The sequence below is a fragment of the Anser brachyrhynchus genome, assembly GCF_964034855.1.
Source record: "Anser brachyrhynchus genome assembly, chromosome: 2".
NCBI lineage: Eukaryota > Metazoa > Chordata > Aves > Anseriformes > Anatidae > Anser > Anser brachyrhynchus.
In genome coordinates, this window is record NC_137695.1 from 36269706 (window position 1) to 36284645 (window position 14940).

The 14940-nt window shown below is 53.9% G+C and overlaps 1 protein-coding gene across 2 annotated transcripts; it reads left to right on the forward strand.

The window, feature by feature from the left end:
- The first annotated feature begins 5978 nt into the window (after positions 1-5978).
- Positions 5979-13658, forward strand: EVX1 (even-skipped homeobox 1). Of its 2 annotated transcripts, none has more exons than XM_080577903.1 (3): positions 5979-6419; positions 7940-8190; positions 8833-13658. In XM_080577903.1, exons 1-3 carry the CDS (start codon positions 5984-5986, stop codon positions 9361-9363), a joined length of 1218 nt encoding a protein of 405 aa, XP_080434029.1. In that variant the 5' UTR covers positions 5979-5983; the 3' UTR covers positions 9364-13658. The 2 variants fall into 2 exon arrangements, with proteins under 2 accessions (XP_080434029.1, XP_080434030.1); XM_080577904.1 differs by having other exon boundaries at positions 6228-6364.
- The last annotated feature ends 1282 nt before the right edge of the window (positions 13659-14940 follow it).

A 14940-nucleotide genomic window follows, 5' to 3' on the forward strand; every position in this document is an offset into this window, starting at 1 on the left:
TGTGGATTGATGGAATCAAAATGTCTGGTCTAGCTGACTGGGACTCTCCCCTCCCCTCCCCTCCCCTCCCCTCCCCTCCCCTCCCCTCCCCTCCCCTCCCCTCCCCTCCCCTCCCCTCCCCTCCCCTCCCCTCCCCTCCCCTCCCCTCCCCTCCCCTCCTCTCCCCTCCTCTCCCCTCCTCTCCCCTCCTCTCCTCTCCCCTCCCCTCCTCTCCTCTCCTCTCCTCTCCTCTCCTCTCCTCTCCTCTCCTCTCCTCTCCTCTCCTCTCCTCTCCTCTCCTCTCCTCTCCTCTCCTCTCCTCTCCTCTCCTCTCCTCTCCTCTCCTCTCCTCTCCTCTCCTCTCCTCTCCTCTCCTCTCCTCTCCTCTCCTCTCCTCTCCTCTCCTCTCCTCTCCTCTCCTCTCCTCTCCTCTCCTCTCCTCTCCTCTCCTCTCCTCTCCTCCCCCTTTATTGCACACACAACTTTCCATTCCTCCTTCCACAAATGGAGCATCTTTACACGCATCTGGAGCTTGTTCCCATGGGGTCATATCTGCTCCTTTTTGAACCAAAGGGAGAACTCTCCTTCATCACAAGAGGCATACAGTTGGGTCTCTGGGGGAATATGCCGACTACTGGCGCTTCAGGAAATGCGTGAACCTCCAATAGCGAGAGATCCCTCAGCACTTCAGAGGAACCTTCCACAGGGATTTTTCGCTCTCTTTCTGGGGAAGAAAAAGGTCCCCAGGATCCAGTATATGGGACTTTTGCAGCCATTCTCTCTGGGCTGAGCAGACAGGGATTCAGCTTCCACCTCTCAGGCTCAATCCCCAGAGCTCTGAACCACAGCTACACGCCTCTCCACACTGCTCTGGTAAAATAGCATCAGCCCAACGAGAATACCGACATTTGGCCCTGGTGTAGCAGAATCGGGCCCAAAGCCGCCACTGCGGCTGGGAAGCGAAGGGCTGCAAGAGGGCGCAGACAGCCCCGGGTCCGACCATGCGCATGGGATGACACCGTGCGTTGCAAACGCCCCTCGTTTCGGCCATTTCCTTCCGGGAAGGGCCGGCAGGGAGCCCCCCTACAGCCCCCCCGTGCCCCCCGACAGTGGTAGGAGTAGAAGCAAAGGGGGGTGGATGCGGGAGGGAAGCACAAAGAAAGCACCCCCTGCCCGGAGCAAAACGCTAAATGTAGTGACAGGCTGTGTGTTTGCCTCTGGCATTCCTGCGGGTTGCTCTCGGTGGGGATACATCCCCCTGAAAGGGTTTTCGGGCATTTCTAGACAGGCGGGGGGTTGCCCCTCTGCAAACCCAGAGCTTCTGCCTGCTTCTGCAAGTGATGCTGAGGCGCGCCGGGTCACCGGCATCCGACCCCAGGGGGACGAGAAGATGCACAGGATGGGGAGTTGCGGACTGATCTCTCGTTAAATTTCATAAAAAAATATATGTATAATAATAATAAAAAGCCTCGTCACGGGAGCCACTGAATGACTGTCGCTTTTCATTTACCTGTGCCTTCCGCCGAATTAAATTCCCACCATAAATATTCTTCTGCTTTCAAATCAGCGAGTTTGCCATGCAGATCGTGTTTTTACAGCTCATGGTAACATTAAAAGAATGCCGCAGTTTTATGACTCTCGACGAGTCTGGAAGCGATAGCAATTGAAATCGAAAGCCCAGATTCCTGCACGATTTACTCACTGCCACCAGTAAAGCAGCAGATCTAGTTTCCACAGGCAAACTTGTCCTGAATGACCCAGGGGTGGGATCTGGCCCTTCTTTTTTTTTCACGTTTCGATCTAACAAATTAAAACTCTCCAGAGCCTTCTGTGGTGGCAGAGAAGTGCTGCTTCCGGCAGGCAGCAGGTAAAAAAAAAATTAAGAACAGGCAGATGCCCTCCGCAGATATGCTGAATGCCATATTGAGAACTACCCGTGTCCCGGCTTGTCCTGTAAATACCAGTACACGCTCCCCCAGGCACATCCCACTCGCAGGTCTGTCCTCTTTCTCCTCCACGCCACTTACGTGTTGTTTGCTGTCACTGTATCAGCTTGTCTTTACACCCCAGAATAATGCGCCTATTATTCTCTTCTCTCCAAAGCTTCCACCTCTAACCATGTCGTAAAAAATAGCCTTAATAAAACAGTGATAATTACGCCATTATTGTTAACACTCCCCATTAAAATTTTAAAAATAGGCTTTCTGGTTTTGTCACCCATTTGCACCGCATATCAGGGTTTTTTCGGCACTATTTCGTTCCGTGATGTGTCAGAACTTTTTTCCTCTTTCAGAGATGACGGGACTTGGTTTTTAGAGCAACTGAAGGCGCACCATGAGTCCACAGTCGTAATGGGACGGTATCGGTCAAAAGTTATTGACACCCCGATGAGCGGCGCAGGAAAATAAATATCCCGCGGCTAAGAAGTGTGGGATGTGTTTTTCCTTCTCCAGACGTAGCTCTTTCAAGGGACACGTCTGATTTACGAGCATGTCACTCTAGCAATGTTTTAATGCCCCACTCTAATTTCCTTATTTTGGGAAGGGAGTGAGTTTCGTTTGCTTTTTGTATACCGGCCACCTTTCAGCAGCGGTCAAGCTGCAATCGGTGTCTTAGCCTTTTGAATGCAGTCGCCCCGCTCTCGCCTCTGCCGTATATCAGCAAGGAGAGCTGTAAAGTCGGAGGAATAAATCAGTCTGAAAAGTTTTGAGTATAGTTATGACATCCTGACTGTGACCAACCGAGCGAGGGAGACTTAATAGGTTTTAAATTTCGGTCTGGACAAGACAGAAAAAAAAAAGGAAAAAAAAAAAAAAAAAACAAAACCGTAGAGATACACTTTCCAATCTGCCTGGAAATTAATCCCAAATGAGGGAGTCTCCTTCCAAATCGGACTTGACAGATCTGTGGGAAACACTAGACAGAAGGCAGAGCTCCGGAGCCTGCATTCCCGGCGCAGCAGCCCCGCGCCCGCTGCGGCGGGGAGCGGGACGGCCCTGGGACGTGGCAGGGGCTATCGCGGCCGCGCATCCTCCTTGGGGACGTGAAAATAAAGGCAATGTAGGAAGCCCTCTGCTAATCCCATCTAAACGGATCCCAGCGTTTTGGGTCCACCGGAGCCTTTTTTCTCCTTGGACTCCACTCGGGCCTTAACTCTCCGTGTGTATTCTTGGCAGCTAGCTCTGCGTGTACGTGTGTGGGTGTGTATCTGTGTGCGTGTGTGTTTTCCAGCCTTTTGCTGAGCCAGACCGCCCGTGGCAACGGCCAGCACCTCGGGTACAACAAAACCTCCCACCCGCGCTGTACCACTGGTGGCATCCCGGTGGGAACGGATTAATAAACGGGTGAGGAAGGAGGCAGCAGCGGTTCATAAACGAAAATGATAAAACTTGTGGGGATCGGCCAGCGTAACCCACCGGGACCATCCCGCGGGCTCCAGACTGCAAGAGCAGGGATTTCCCGCAAACTTCCCGGCTGTCATGTTCTTGACAGCTCGGGGAACGCTGCCTCGCACTCTGCATTCAGCTCCCCGTTACTGTTTTGTTTAGAAAGAAACATGAACGTCCCTTCCTCGCTGCCCCCGAACTCTTAGTTAACGGGGAATTAACCTCCGTCCGCCACAGGCACCGCCAGCCTCCTTCGGCACGGCTACCTGGCCGAGCTGGGAAGAGCCTGGAGGAGACTTGTCCCGCGGGACCGGGGCTGACCCGGGCCTCGAGGGAGGCGAAACCTTCCCACAGCCCCCCAGACGGTGACAGGGACACGAAATGGTCCCTCAGCAAAGCGCAGCGATGATGCCGCCAGCGGTGGGAAGCGGCCACCAGCGCGGGTACAGAGGTGCTCGAGCCGCCGCGTCCCGCCTTGCCCGGCTCGGCACGGCTCAGCAGGGTTCGGCACGGCTCGGCACGGCGTGGCACGGCTCCGCGCTGCCCCCCATTCCTCTGCCCCGCTCCGCGCCGAGGGAGCAGGAGCGCTGCGGCACCGGGCAGGCAGTGGGGACGGAGAGCTTCATCCATCCGTCCGTCCGCCCGTCCATCCATCCATCCACCCATACACCGCCTGGTCCCCTAGCATCCGGGCCTGATCCTGCACCCCTCCTCTGCTCGCGCGGCCGGAGGAGAAGAGCTTGGCTGCGGCGGGTCCTCAGCCGGGGCAGGAAGGGCACACACACGCGGGTCTAGAGGCTGGCAAGGGAAAGAAAGGAAAGGAAATTTAACGATGGGTTGTCAAAAAATAGTCAAGTTTGCGAGCAGCGTACGCATCACTCGTGTGATGAAAAGCAGCGCGGTCGGGAGCGTAGGGTGTGCATGGTGTGTGTGTGCATGTAAATAAGCATGCGTGTCACGCAAGTGGCATGAGAGATGGGTAGCTCTAGCCCTGTAAAAATTCCTGTTTTATCCCCCTGAAATTAGCATGCTTATCTCTGGGAGCACATCTTAATCCGTGGATCGGGCAAACCCGGAACCCTGCTTTTTTGTTTGTTTGTTTGTTTGCCTCCCTGCATCGTGACCGTCTTGCTCACAGGGCTCTACAAAAAATCCCAGCGTGTTTCCTATTGCTCTGCCTGTTCCCCACCAAAGCAACGTCACCTCAAATATGCCAGTAAATTCCTTACCGGGTTGGAAACGTAATTGGTTGAATGTTTTCTGTAACCCGACTAGCCAATAACACTCCTAGAAAAAAATTAGAACAACCTAGTTACGACAGATGGTGAAAATGAGTTGACACTACATGTGTGAGTCAATATTAACTCGAGAGGAGATACTTGCCGCACTCATTAGAAATACCAAAATACACCAAGGAGTCTACACGTGCGACTGTATCTACGGTGCGAGGTCCCTTCTTTTCAGACAAGTGCTGTCCAAATGGTTGCCCTTGTCATTTCTCTTTTAGCAACATCTGCTAGCGAGCATAAGCTCTGGCCTTGATAACTTAAATTTCTCCGAGTCTGGGTTATTCTTGGCAGACCTTATTCTTGCAGTTTTCCTTCCTGAAAGCAGATAATAATTTATGCAAAACAATTAATTAAAAAGAAGAAAGGGGAGGAGACAGAAAAACCCTCTTAGAAGCGCAAGAATATTCGAACGAATGAAAACCGTGAAGGAAGAAATAAGAGTAAATGGTAAATATCAGATAGCCAGAACAACTGCAATTAAGAAAAGCGAAGTCGTTTTTATCTTTACAGCTGTAAAACGCAATAATTTTTTAACCGCATTCGCAGATTTTAAACTACCGTTTTAATACGAATCAATAGAAAGCAATAACGATTATCCGAACGGGCAGCGATATTGAACCAAAACAAGCAGTCAAGGCTATTTCTACATGCGAATGACAGTAGCGCATTTCCTTATCCTCCAGTTTGCAAAGGATTCCTAAAGCCTTATATATGCAGTTATGCGGAAGCTGATTGCCAGCAATAAATAATGCATCGAAGGAAGAGGCTTGAGTGCGTATCTTCTCACTTCCAGGGTGCAGCTAGGGATCTTCGCCTCAATTTTACATCAAGGCTGTGGCTTAAAGCAATCAAAAGGCTAGTTAATTGTCAAGCAAGGCTTCCCCCTGCGGAACTCTAACCGCATGTTACAACCTCTTTGCAGCTCAGCTCCATATGCATCTCTTTTTCACACTTCCCTCTCCATCTCGGGCTCCTACACCTGGTGCATCACGCATTTAGCCCATTAGCTCCGGCTCTTCCTTTCATCTTCCCCATGGCAGACGTTTCTATTTATCCACTGGCAATCAATGTGTGGCGTCACCAGTGGTACTGTAATGACGACTGCACCATTGAGGATGACAGCTTAGAAAGAAGAGGGCAATGGTGATCCCTCCCAGAGCAGCACAGCACAGTGGAGCGCTCGCATCACAAGGTCACCCTATCTCACCGCTGGCTCCTCTGCATTGGCAGGAGAGGGTTGACGGGTTTGCACAAGGCTGGGGCGGGAGCGGGAGGGAGGGGGGGGACGAGATCTGGACTTGTTTCCCCCCTCCCTTAAGCGAAGCCACAATGGAAACCAGGAAGGAGATGGTGATGTTTCTGGAAGGGACACAACTTGGCGCTCTAGTTGGCAAGAGGGTGCCTAATTTGTCCGAAACAGTGGGGAGCCCCGCTCAAGAGCCGCAGGAGAAGATGATCCATCGAAACTGCCTCAGCCCCCGACCTGGCCCCTTGTCGTCCCGGGAGAGAGGAGGAGGAGGAGGAGGTGGCGGAGGAGAAGACGAAGAGGAGGTGGAGGTGCTGCCGGGGACAGGGACGGTGCCGGAGAGCCGCTCGGCGGCGGCAGCACTGCTTTCGGCCGGACAGCAGCCCCCCGCCCCGGAGCAACCCTCCAGCAAAGGGCAGCAGAGCAGCTCGGACACCGAGTCGGATTTCTATGAGGAAATCGAGGTGAGCTGCACCCCGGACTGCGCCACGGGGAGCGCCGAGTACCAGCACAGCAAAGGTACCCAACTCCTTCCCATGCCTCCAGCCCCCTCCCGCTCCCGGCCGGGGGGCAGCGCTCGGGGGGCGGGGGGGCTGCCGGAGGGGGGCTGCCCCCGGCCAGCTGAGCAAGCGGCAAGCGAAGTCGGGTCGGGGGAGCGGGGGGGATGCCCTTGGCTGCTCGGTTCCTCGGCCCCCTCTGCTCCCTGACGCGGGGAGGCAGGCTGGGGAGGCAGAGGACACGACACCAGGCAGCCCCCGCGTCCCTGGAGGGGAGCCAGGCTTCCCGGCGCTCATGCATCAGGTCTGCAGCTTGTCCCGCAGGACCCCCTTTGGCCAAGGACCCCCCACTCCCGATCCTTTTTTATTTATTTATTTTATTCTTCCCCACTGCCTGGACAGTGCATGCTCCAGGAAATCCCTTCCGATCCTCCCCACCGGCGGGGTTTTCAGTGTGAAGGGGGTACGGGGGGGGGGCGAGGGGGAGCGAGATCAAACGGGTTTTCTGGCCAAGAGCTGTTTGTGGTTTTGCAGGGTGAAATGTGCCCGGGCGAGTGCGGAAGCGCCCATAAAGACCGTAAAATCGCTCGCCGACTCCTGCCTGCCCAAAGAGCGGCAGCGAGGTCCTTGTTTGCATGTTGGGTTAAAAAAAAAAAAAAAAAAAAAAAAAAAAAAAAGGAGAGGTCCAAATTACCTTGTCACTTCTATGTCTCGGTGGCGCCAGCTCGGAAATGGTCCCAATGAATTAATTGCCTTTGGTCTCGGGCACAATGAGGGAGAGTTGCATTTGAAAGCAAACGCTGCGGCCAGGCCCCTTTTCCCCCTGCCCCCACTCCTTATTCCCACCTTCCCATCCCTACAGACACCCCCCCCCCCCCCGGCCCTACAACAATCCGCTTCTTCCCCCTCCCCATTCCTCCATCACTTCAAGAAGAAGCCGGGAAGCACGGAGAGCGCTGTTTGCCCTCTCCTGTCCCTTAGAGGCTTGTTGAAAATATCCCAGGCTTCGGAGGCTGAGAGAGGAGTCCCCAAGGCCTGACCCCCCCTGCCCCGGGAGGGAGCAGGGTCGCTGCCTGCCGGCTGCTCCGCTCCTGGCCCCTTGCTGGGCTGCAGGAAGAGGCGGCGGAGCCCCACGATGGGCACACCTGCCTTTCGCGGCCGCTCGGGGTCGGGGGATGCTGCGGCGGTGCGGAGAGCAAGCGTGGCATCCTAGCGGGCACTGCCAGGGCGGTGTGTGTGTTGGTGGTGGGGTATTATTATTATTATTATTATTTTTTTTGGGGGGGTGGGTGAGGGTAGCTTTCCAGCCACGGTGAATAAACACCAGCTCAGTCCTACACTAGTGCTCCATCCCTTTTCCCCTGCCCCCTCGGCTGTCTCCCTAGCATCCTCACCACACCGGGGCGGGCGATAGAAAAGAGGCAAAATAAATGGGGAGGCGTGCGGGGGGAGAAGGGAGCTCGACGCGGAGGCGGGCGGGGAGCATCCCTCCCCGTCCGCCCGCCTCCGAACGTGTGTCCCCGCTCCGGGCTCCCCATGCAGGGCCGTGCTCCGAGGCGCTGGCCGGCAGCCCCAGCGGCGGGGGGGATCACCCCAAGGGCAGCGGAGGCAGCGGCGGCTCCCAGGGCTCGCTGGCCTGCAGCGCCAGCGACCAGATGCGCCGCTACCGCACCGCCTTCACCCGCGAGCAGATCGCCCGGCTGGAGAAGGAGTTTTACCGGGAGAACTACGTGTCCAGGCCCCGGAGATGCGAGCTGGCGGCTGCTCTAAATCTGCCAGAAACCACCATCAAGGTACACGCAGCTCGGACATGTTTCCAATTAGCACGATATAAATCTATACGGCCAAACTTCCTTGCAAAACTCGGGGAAGCACTTCGCCAGCACAACCCTCCCTCATCTCTTCCCCCCCCCCCCCCCCCCCCCTCCGCTCCCGCCCCTTTCCTGGCCCTGCCCGCACCCTGCAGCAATGCGGGAGAGGGGACGCGGCTCCCGGAGCCATCCCAGCCAGCACCGCTAATCCGGCCTCTCCCTGCCAGATTATTTTTAATCTTCCCTTCAGGCCAGTCCAAAACTCCCTCTGCTCTTGTGGGAGGGAAGAGGGAGCCAGCAGCGGCTCCGTTTCTCGTTCCTCCCCGCTCTGCTTTGCCTCGTCCATAAATAAAATCCCATCACAATAAAAAAAATAACGCCAGTAATCCCAGGTAATCCCATCTGCAGGACGGTAGCGAGCAGGCAGAGGGGTCGGGATTGCCCTGAGTTCACTCGGCAGAGCCGCAGTGGGGGGAAAGGAAGAGCGGCACCCCGAAGGGTGGCTCTGTCCCCAGATGTACATGTGCACGAAGGGTCCCTCCGCCCGGGGATGGTGCCTCTCGGCGGGGGCTCGGCGGGTGCGGGGGCTGCGGGTGACGGCTGTGGCCTCCCCTCTCTCGGCAGGTGTGGTTCCAGAACCGCAGGATGAAGGACAAGCGGCAGCGCCTGGCCATGACCTGGCCGCACCCGGCGGACCCGGCGTTTTACACCTACATGATGAGCCACGCGGCGGCCACGGGCAACCTGCCCTACCCGTTCCCGTCCCACCTGCCCCTGCCCTACTACTCCCACATGGGCATCGGGGCCACGTCGGCCTCCGCCGCCACGCCGTTCAACACCCCCTTGAGGCCGCTGGACACCTTTCGGGTGCTCTCGCACCCCTACCCGAGACCAGAACTGCTCTGCGCTTTCAGGCACCCCTCTCTCTACCCTGCCCCGAGCCATGGACTCAGCAGCGCCGGGGGCAGCCCCTGCTCCTGCCTGGCTTGCCACGGCAGCCAGTCCAACGGGCTAGCACAGAGACCCTCCGGCTCAGACTTTACCTGTTCAGCCACGACCAGGACTGACTCTTTCATCACTTTCACGCCCTCTGTGCTGAGCAAAGCGACCTCGGTTTCCATGGACCAGCGGGAAGAAGTACCTTTAACAAGATAAGCCTTCGTCTCAGGGTTGTTAAAAATTCGCCCCTTTACTGGGCGCGCTGCGAGTTAATGTACCTACATCCGATGCTTATTTAATCGTGTTCTCTCCCCAGAAATGGACACCTACGGAAAAAAAAAAAAAAGACTAAAAAATAGCTCGGTATTGAAAGGATTTACATTCCAAGGGGTGGGGTGGGGAAGAAGAAAAGAAACGGCTAGTGATTTATCTCGAAGAAGGATTTTAGGCACGGAAGAGAAACAACACCAAGCTGAACGAAACACATTTCAGTAACACTAAGAAATGAGCTTGGACTTTCTTTTCAGTTGACGGACTTCCTATCGGGGGCTGGGACTTATGCAGGTCACGGCAACAAACCTTATGCACAAACCTACGAGATTGAGAAGGAAAATCTGAAATACTTGAAAGAAACATTGTCTTGATAACGAAATGGCTTGTGCGCATGAAGAAAGCAAAGATGTAATCTCTCAGAGTGTTCAGAAAATAAAAACAACGAGCAAAAAGCAAAACCAAAAGGTTTCAGGATTGCAACTCAACAGTATTATCCAGTTATTTCTATAGCGAAAAAACAATGCTTTACCATAAAAAAAAAACTGACATTCTGTACATTGCTATCGTGGTTTAATTGCATTCTTTGCTCTCCCTTGTCTCCTCCTTCGTTTTGAGCAGAAATACAGCAGTACTTCTCCTCTTTCATCCCAACTTTTGTTTTTAAGAGGCAGACTGGAATTGGCAGGGAAAAATTCGAGCTCCTGCTTCTTCATGGGTCAGAGCTATTTGTCCTTTAAATAACAATGTCCTATTATCAGTCGCTGAAATGTGCACACACCGATGAAATTAGCAAGTGATGTATATGTAAGGAGCGTTTTTGAATATCGAATGTATAATGCTGTGTGAGCAGAGACCCCGTGCCAAACGCTAACAAGCCGCCAAGGGAAGAGATTAGGTGACAGGGAGCAGAACTCCTTCAGACAATCACTAGTCTGTAAATTGGAGCAAAGGCGATTTCCCTTCCTTTGTACTTCAGCCTTCAGTTCTCTCATTGGCTTTTCTTTGCTGCGCTTTCTTTTTTCTTCTTTTTTATTATTTTTATTTAATTCGAGTGTTGGGTTTTGTATGCCCTTCCCCACCCCTACTCTTTGCATTTGTATGTGTCCTTCACACTGGTCTCTCTTCCTTCTCGAGGAGGATTTCTTTCACAAAGCCCCCCGCCCCCCGCCTTCCCCTTCAGGTATTTCGGAAGGAGGTAGCATCACTGCTTTTGCTTGGATTTCTGTCAGCCTAAAATTTAAAAAACAAACACAGACACCGGACTGGGTAGCAGTTTCTTCCAAACCCGAAATTGTTTGATTCTATTTTTAAATAGCCCAAAGACTACACTCCCATAATTTGTTACCGTGTCGGAATAAAATATAATAACAGCAACAATAACACCACCAACAACTATAATAACAGACACATTTTAACAACACATCACCCACATTTTTATTGTGCTTGTTTAAGAAAAAAAAAAAAGAGTAAAAGTGTTGCTTAAGCCGAATTTCACCTTCGTGCGGTTTCTAATAGTTACAGTTCAACAAGCAGCAAAATAAATGCTGGACAGAACAAAGACGTGTTGACACCTCCGCTATCTACTTTGTGTTAAATTGCTGAGGACCCTCTGGTTTATTGCCACACTGGAGACTTTTTGTCCTTAGGACAGGGAGCAAATAGCAGCGTTTCTCTGCAGTGGATGGAAAGCGGGGAAGAGACGCGGGCGTGCCAGGATACATTTTTCCAACCAAAATTGTTTATTAGAGCTTTTTTTAAAAACGGATCCAAAGTCACCATCTTTAAATCATTAAGGGCAGATTGTTCCTCCCTCTCTGAAGGAGATGTCCTCATGGACATGGAAACTGATGGCCCTTTTTGGACACTCACAAACAGACTCTCCTCCCCCCACCCCCGGAAATAACAATTGTAAACAGCGTCCAAGGGCAGAGCTAAACAAAATCCTGGCTTTGCAAGCGCCTTTCCCCCTTTACTTTATCTTTTAGCAGACACGAGAAGAACCAGCCCGGTAAAACAGGAGCTAAGCAGCGACTGCCCGATACAGCCCCCCTGGCGTCGCCGGGGAAAGGCGGCGTTGGAGAGGTGGGGAGCAGATGGGTGCTGCGGGATAAAAGCGGGGGCTCCAAGGTGGCACTGCCCCCATCCCCAAAGGCACCTGCTGGGGTCGCAGGGCAGGATCCGGCCAGGGCTGCTGCCCAGGGCAGCGGGGCGGCGGGATCCCACCCGGCGTTTTGAGGACCGTGGCATCGCTTCGCCAAATGCCCCGGGCTGCAAAACACTATGGGCTAGGGCTCAGGGCTCTATAGGGAGAAATCCACGCAGATATACGTTTATCCATATATATATATGTGAGACGGGTGTGCGAGGCGGCGGCTGCCGCCCTCCTGCCCGCAGCCCGGGCTGGCGGTGCTTTCGGGCGCATGGCAGAGATTGTCTGCGACAGGTAAATGGGCTCCGGGTCGCAGTAATGCCGAGAGTATTTTCAGTTAATAGGGGAGGGAAAATGAGGTGTCTGGAGCGATATTGGAAAGTACAAGATCGATGATCCGTCCTCGTGTCCAATCAGCAGCCTTTAATTGACTGTATTTTCTAGGTAATTGAGCCGCTGTGCTCCTAAATTGAAGTGGAAGATGTAACAATACATCTCGCCGGGAGGAATTACTCATTACTTCATAATGAAATTTTCCTTTTGCTGCGTGGGGCCGCTGCCGTTAACGCCTTCGCCGCCGGCGGGGATGTCCGCGGTCCCACGCAGGGCGCCAGCTCCGGGCACGCGTGGGCCATGGCCGGGGGGGACACGGGGCACCCGATATACAGGGGCTCTGCCTGGGTCCCCTCGGGTCCTCTTCGCCTGTTCCCGGCCGGGGCCGAGCCCCTCGGAGGGCGCTGGGCGGCGGCGGCAGGGCGCAGCCCCCCGGGACGCTCCCACCCCGGGGGGCTCGGGGTGCCCCGTGTGCCGCCTGGGCTCCTCTTCGCAGCCAGCCCGATTGAGCTCCGAAGGGCCTTCCCCGCCTTGTTAGCGTTTGATTGATTGCCTTATTAAAGCGTGTTCTTGTAAGTGTGACCGAGCTGATTGCACTGCATATGTTTGGGATAATGCTCATTTTAAACAACTGAATAATAATAATACTAATAAAAAAAGGACCAGAAGAGGAAGAAGATGAGCTCTAGAGAACGGGTTAAGCCTAAACGATCCCGGGGAGCGGTGTTGTAACTCGCGCATTAAATTGCTCCGTTACCATCAAATCACTCAGCCCTTTTCGGCTCTACTCAGACCATCTTTGTTGTGCTTTATGTCACCTTCTGTGCCATTAAGTGAGATAGCGCCGAGACTACCGCTTACTTCCCCGTCTCAGGCTATACGTTTTTATTAAGGCTGTATGATTAAACTGGATCGGATCTACTTTCCCAGCACGATTCTTTACTCCAGCCACCAAATCATCAGAAAATCGGCTCTCCATATTTCACATTTTCTGCTCGGTTGTTAGGTCGTTTTCCAGCACCTGCAGCAAGGCGTGCGGCTCCTTTAGCTTTTGGCTTGTATATCTCCAGGATCCTTTTGTTTCCTGTTATTCTCCCGCTCGCCTGCCTACTTAATTTTACTACCGAGTTTAGCCCCTGAAAACACTCTCCGCCATATGTCACCCCAAGGCCCGCTGTCCTGCCCCTTACAATAGTGTCACCCGGGGGTAAAGCCACCGCCAGGACGACTCGGACTCTCTATAGCACGAATGGCTTCATCCAGGCGCATCAGGTTCCTGCACGGGTGTACAGGGGGAGGGAAGCGGCTCCCAAGTCCTTCACCCCCGAGCCCCTCATTTGTTGCCCGCTCCCTGCAGCTCGCCTTGCTGTGCCTTTTGCAAGGGTCGCGTCCCGCTCCACACCCGAGTGCTGAGCGCGAGGCGAGTGCGGGGCGGGTCCCGCGAAGGGCTGCGGTTCGGGCAGACCATGGTTAGGGCAGGTCCCTGTCTTTGCCTAATTTTTTCTTCTCTTTCTTTCTCTTCAAACAAGAAAACAAATAAATCACTACAATCTCCCCCTCCCCCCCTTTTTTTAAAATCAGTTAAACTGAGTATGCCTACAACCAGGCACATAGCACAGCTTTACACTAATATTAAAAAGACAAAAAAACAAACAAACACAACATTTTAAAGAATCACCGTCGGTGTACTGCATGCACGTATGTACACACAAAGCAAACGGGCAAAGCGATTTTCCCCGCTGCCCTCTCCGCGAAGCAGTGACTGGGACTTCTTGAGAGACAGAAATTGCCACTTAAGAACATCACATGAAAGTATTAAGTAATTATTTAAAACAAGGCTGTTTAGAAAAATATTTGTATTTATTGCAGCTGCTCGATTGGCCTCGTTAAAGCTGGAGAGCATTTAAATTGTGTTACAGTCTCATTTAAATCCAGTTTCGTTCCAGCAGGCTGCAGAGCCTGAATAGAACCAATCACTCCATAATGATGATGAATGAGAAATTAATTCAGATACAAGCAAGACAATTTAGGCCTTCATCTGTTTAAATAGCCTTCCAAGATTATTCGCAATTGCAGGTCACAGTTTTAATCAATTGTCCAATCTTGTGAAAGTCATATCCTTGCATCTTCATCGGGATTATTTATAGCGCGGCGAAGCCCAGTGAAAGGTATACGCTCTTAATAGGAACAATTACTTAAAGGGAAGCGTTTGCAAAATGAAAAACAAATGCCTCCGTGGGCAGTAAATGATCAAACGCCTCCTCGCTCTCCCGACACATCCTTCCACGCTCGGGGGGAGGGAGGGCACTGCAGGTAGGGCGACAAGGGAACAATTGCCCCGGTCCCCCCACAGCCGCGTTGGCCGGCAGCTCCGAGATGAACCCATCCCACAGGGCCCTCCCGGATCCCCCCGGGGGCGATGCCTGCAGTAGGTGCCCGCAGCCCGTGGTGGGGAGCAGCTTTCAGCCAGCCCCGGGATGCCAGCCCGTGTGGTGGCGTGGACCGGCGGTTTTTTTTTGCCTTGAAGTTGAAGCAGGCCGTTTTGGGAAGTCGGGAGGGATGCTGCGTTTCTAGAAGGGGACCTGGGGAGCAGGAAGGAGGACAGCTTTATTCGTCGGTGCCCCTTCTCTGAGCACACAGCCCTTTTTACCTGCAGCCCTAAATCCCTTCGCCCCCCCAGGCGCTGCCTGGAAGGGCCGCTTCGGACTCCTGCCCAGGCTCGGAAAAACACCTGCTGCCCCTAAAAGCTCAGCCAAAGAGAAGGCAGTACGAAGGGGTGCCTAAGAAGGGGTAGCTCCCGACCCCACGCCTCTTTTCCCCGGGAACCTGTGCGTGGGAACCGCCGCCACGCGTGGCCACCGTGGGTCCCTCGGCCCCGTTTGATTGCTGCAAGAGCCTCCTAAATTTGGTCGCGGAGAGGGGTGGTCGCGCTGCCCACGGAGAGGTGGGGGTCCCGGGTGGGAGGGTACAAGGGGGGGCGTGACACGTCCTGCCGGGGAGCCGGGAGCCCCGGGGGTGCGGTTTTCCCGCACCTCGTC

Coding starts and splice junctions, on each gene's coding strand:
- EVX1 (XM_080577903.1), top strand. CDS start 5,984: ATGGAAACCAGGAAGGAGATGGTGATGTTTCTGGAAGGGACACAACTT. Junction 6,420..7,939: donor CGAGTACCAGCACAGCAAAG/GTACCCAACTCC, acceptor CTCCCCATGCAG/GGCCGTGCTCCGAGGCGCTG. Junction 8,191..8,832: donor TGCCAGAAACCACCATCAAG/GTACACGCAGCT, acceptor CTCTCTCGGCAG/GTGTGGTTCCAGAACCGCAG.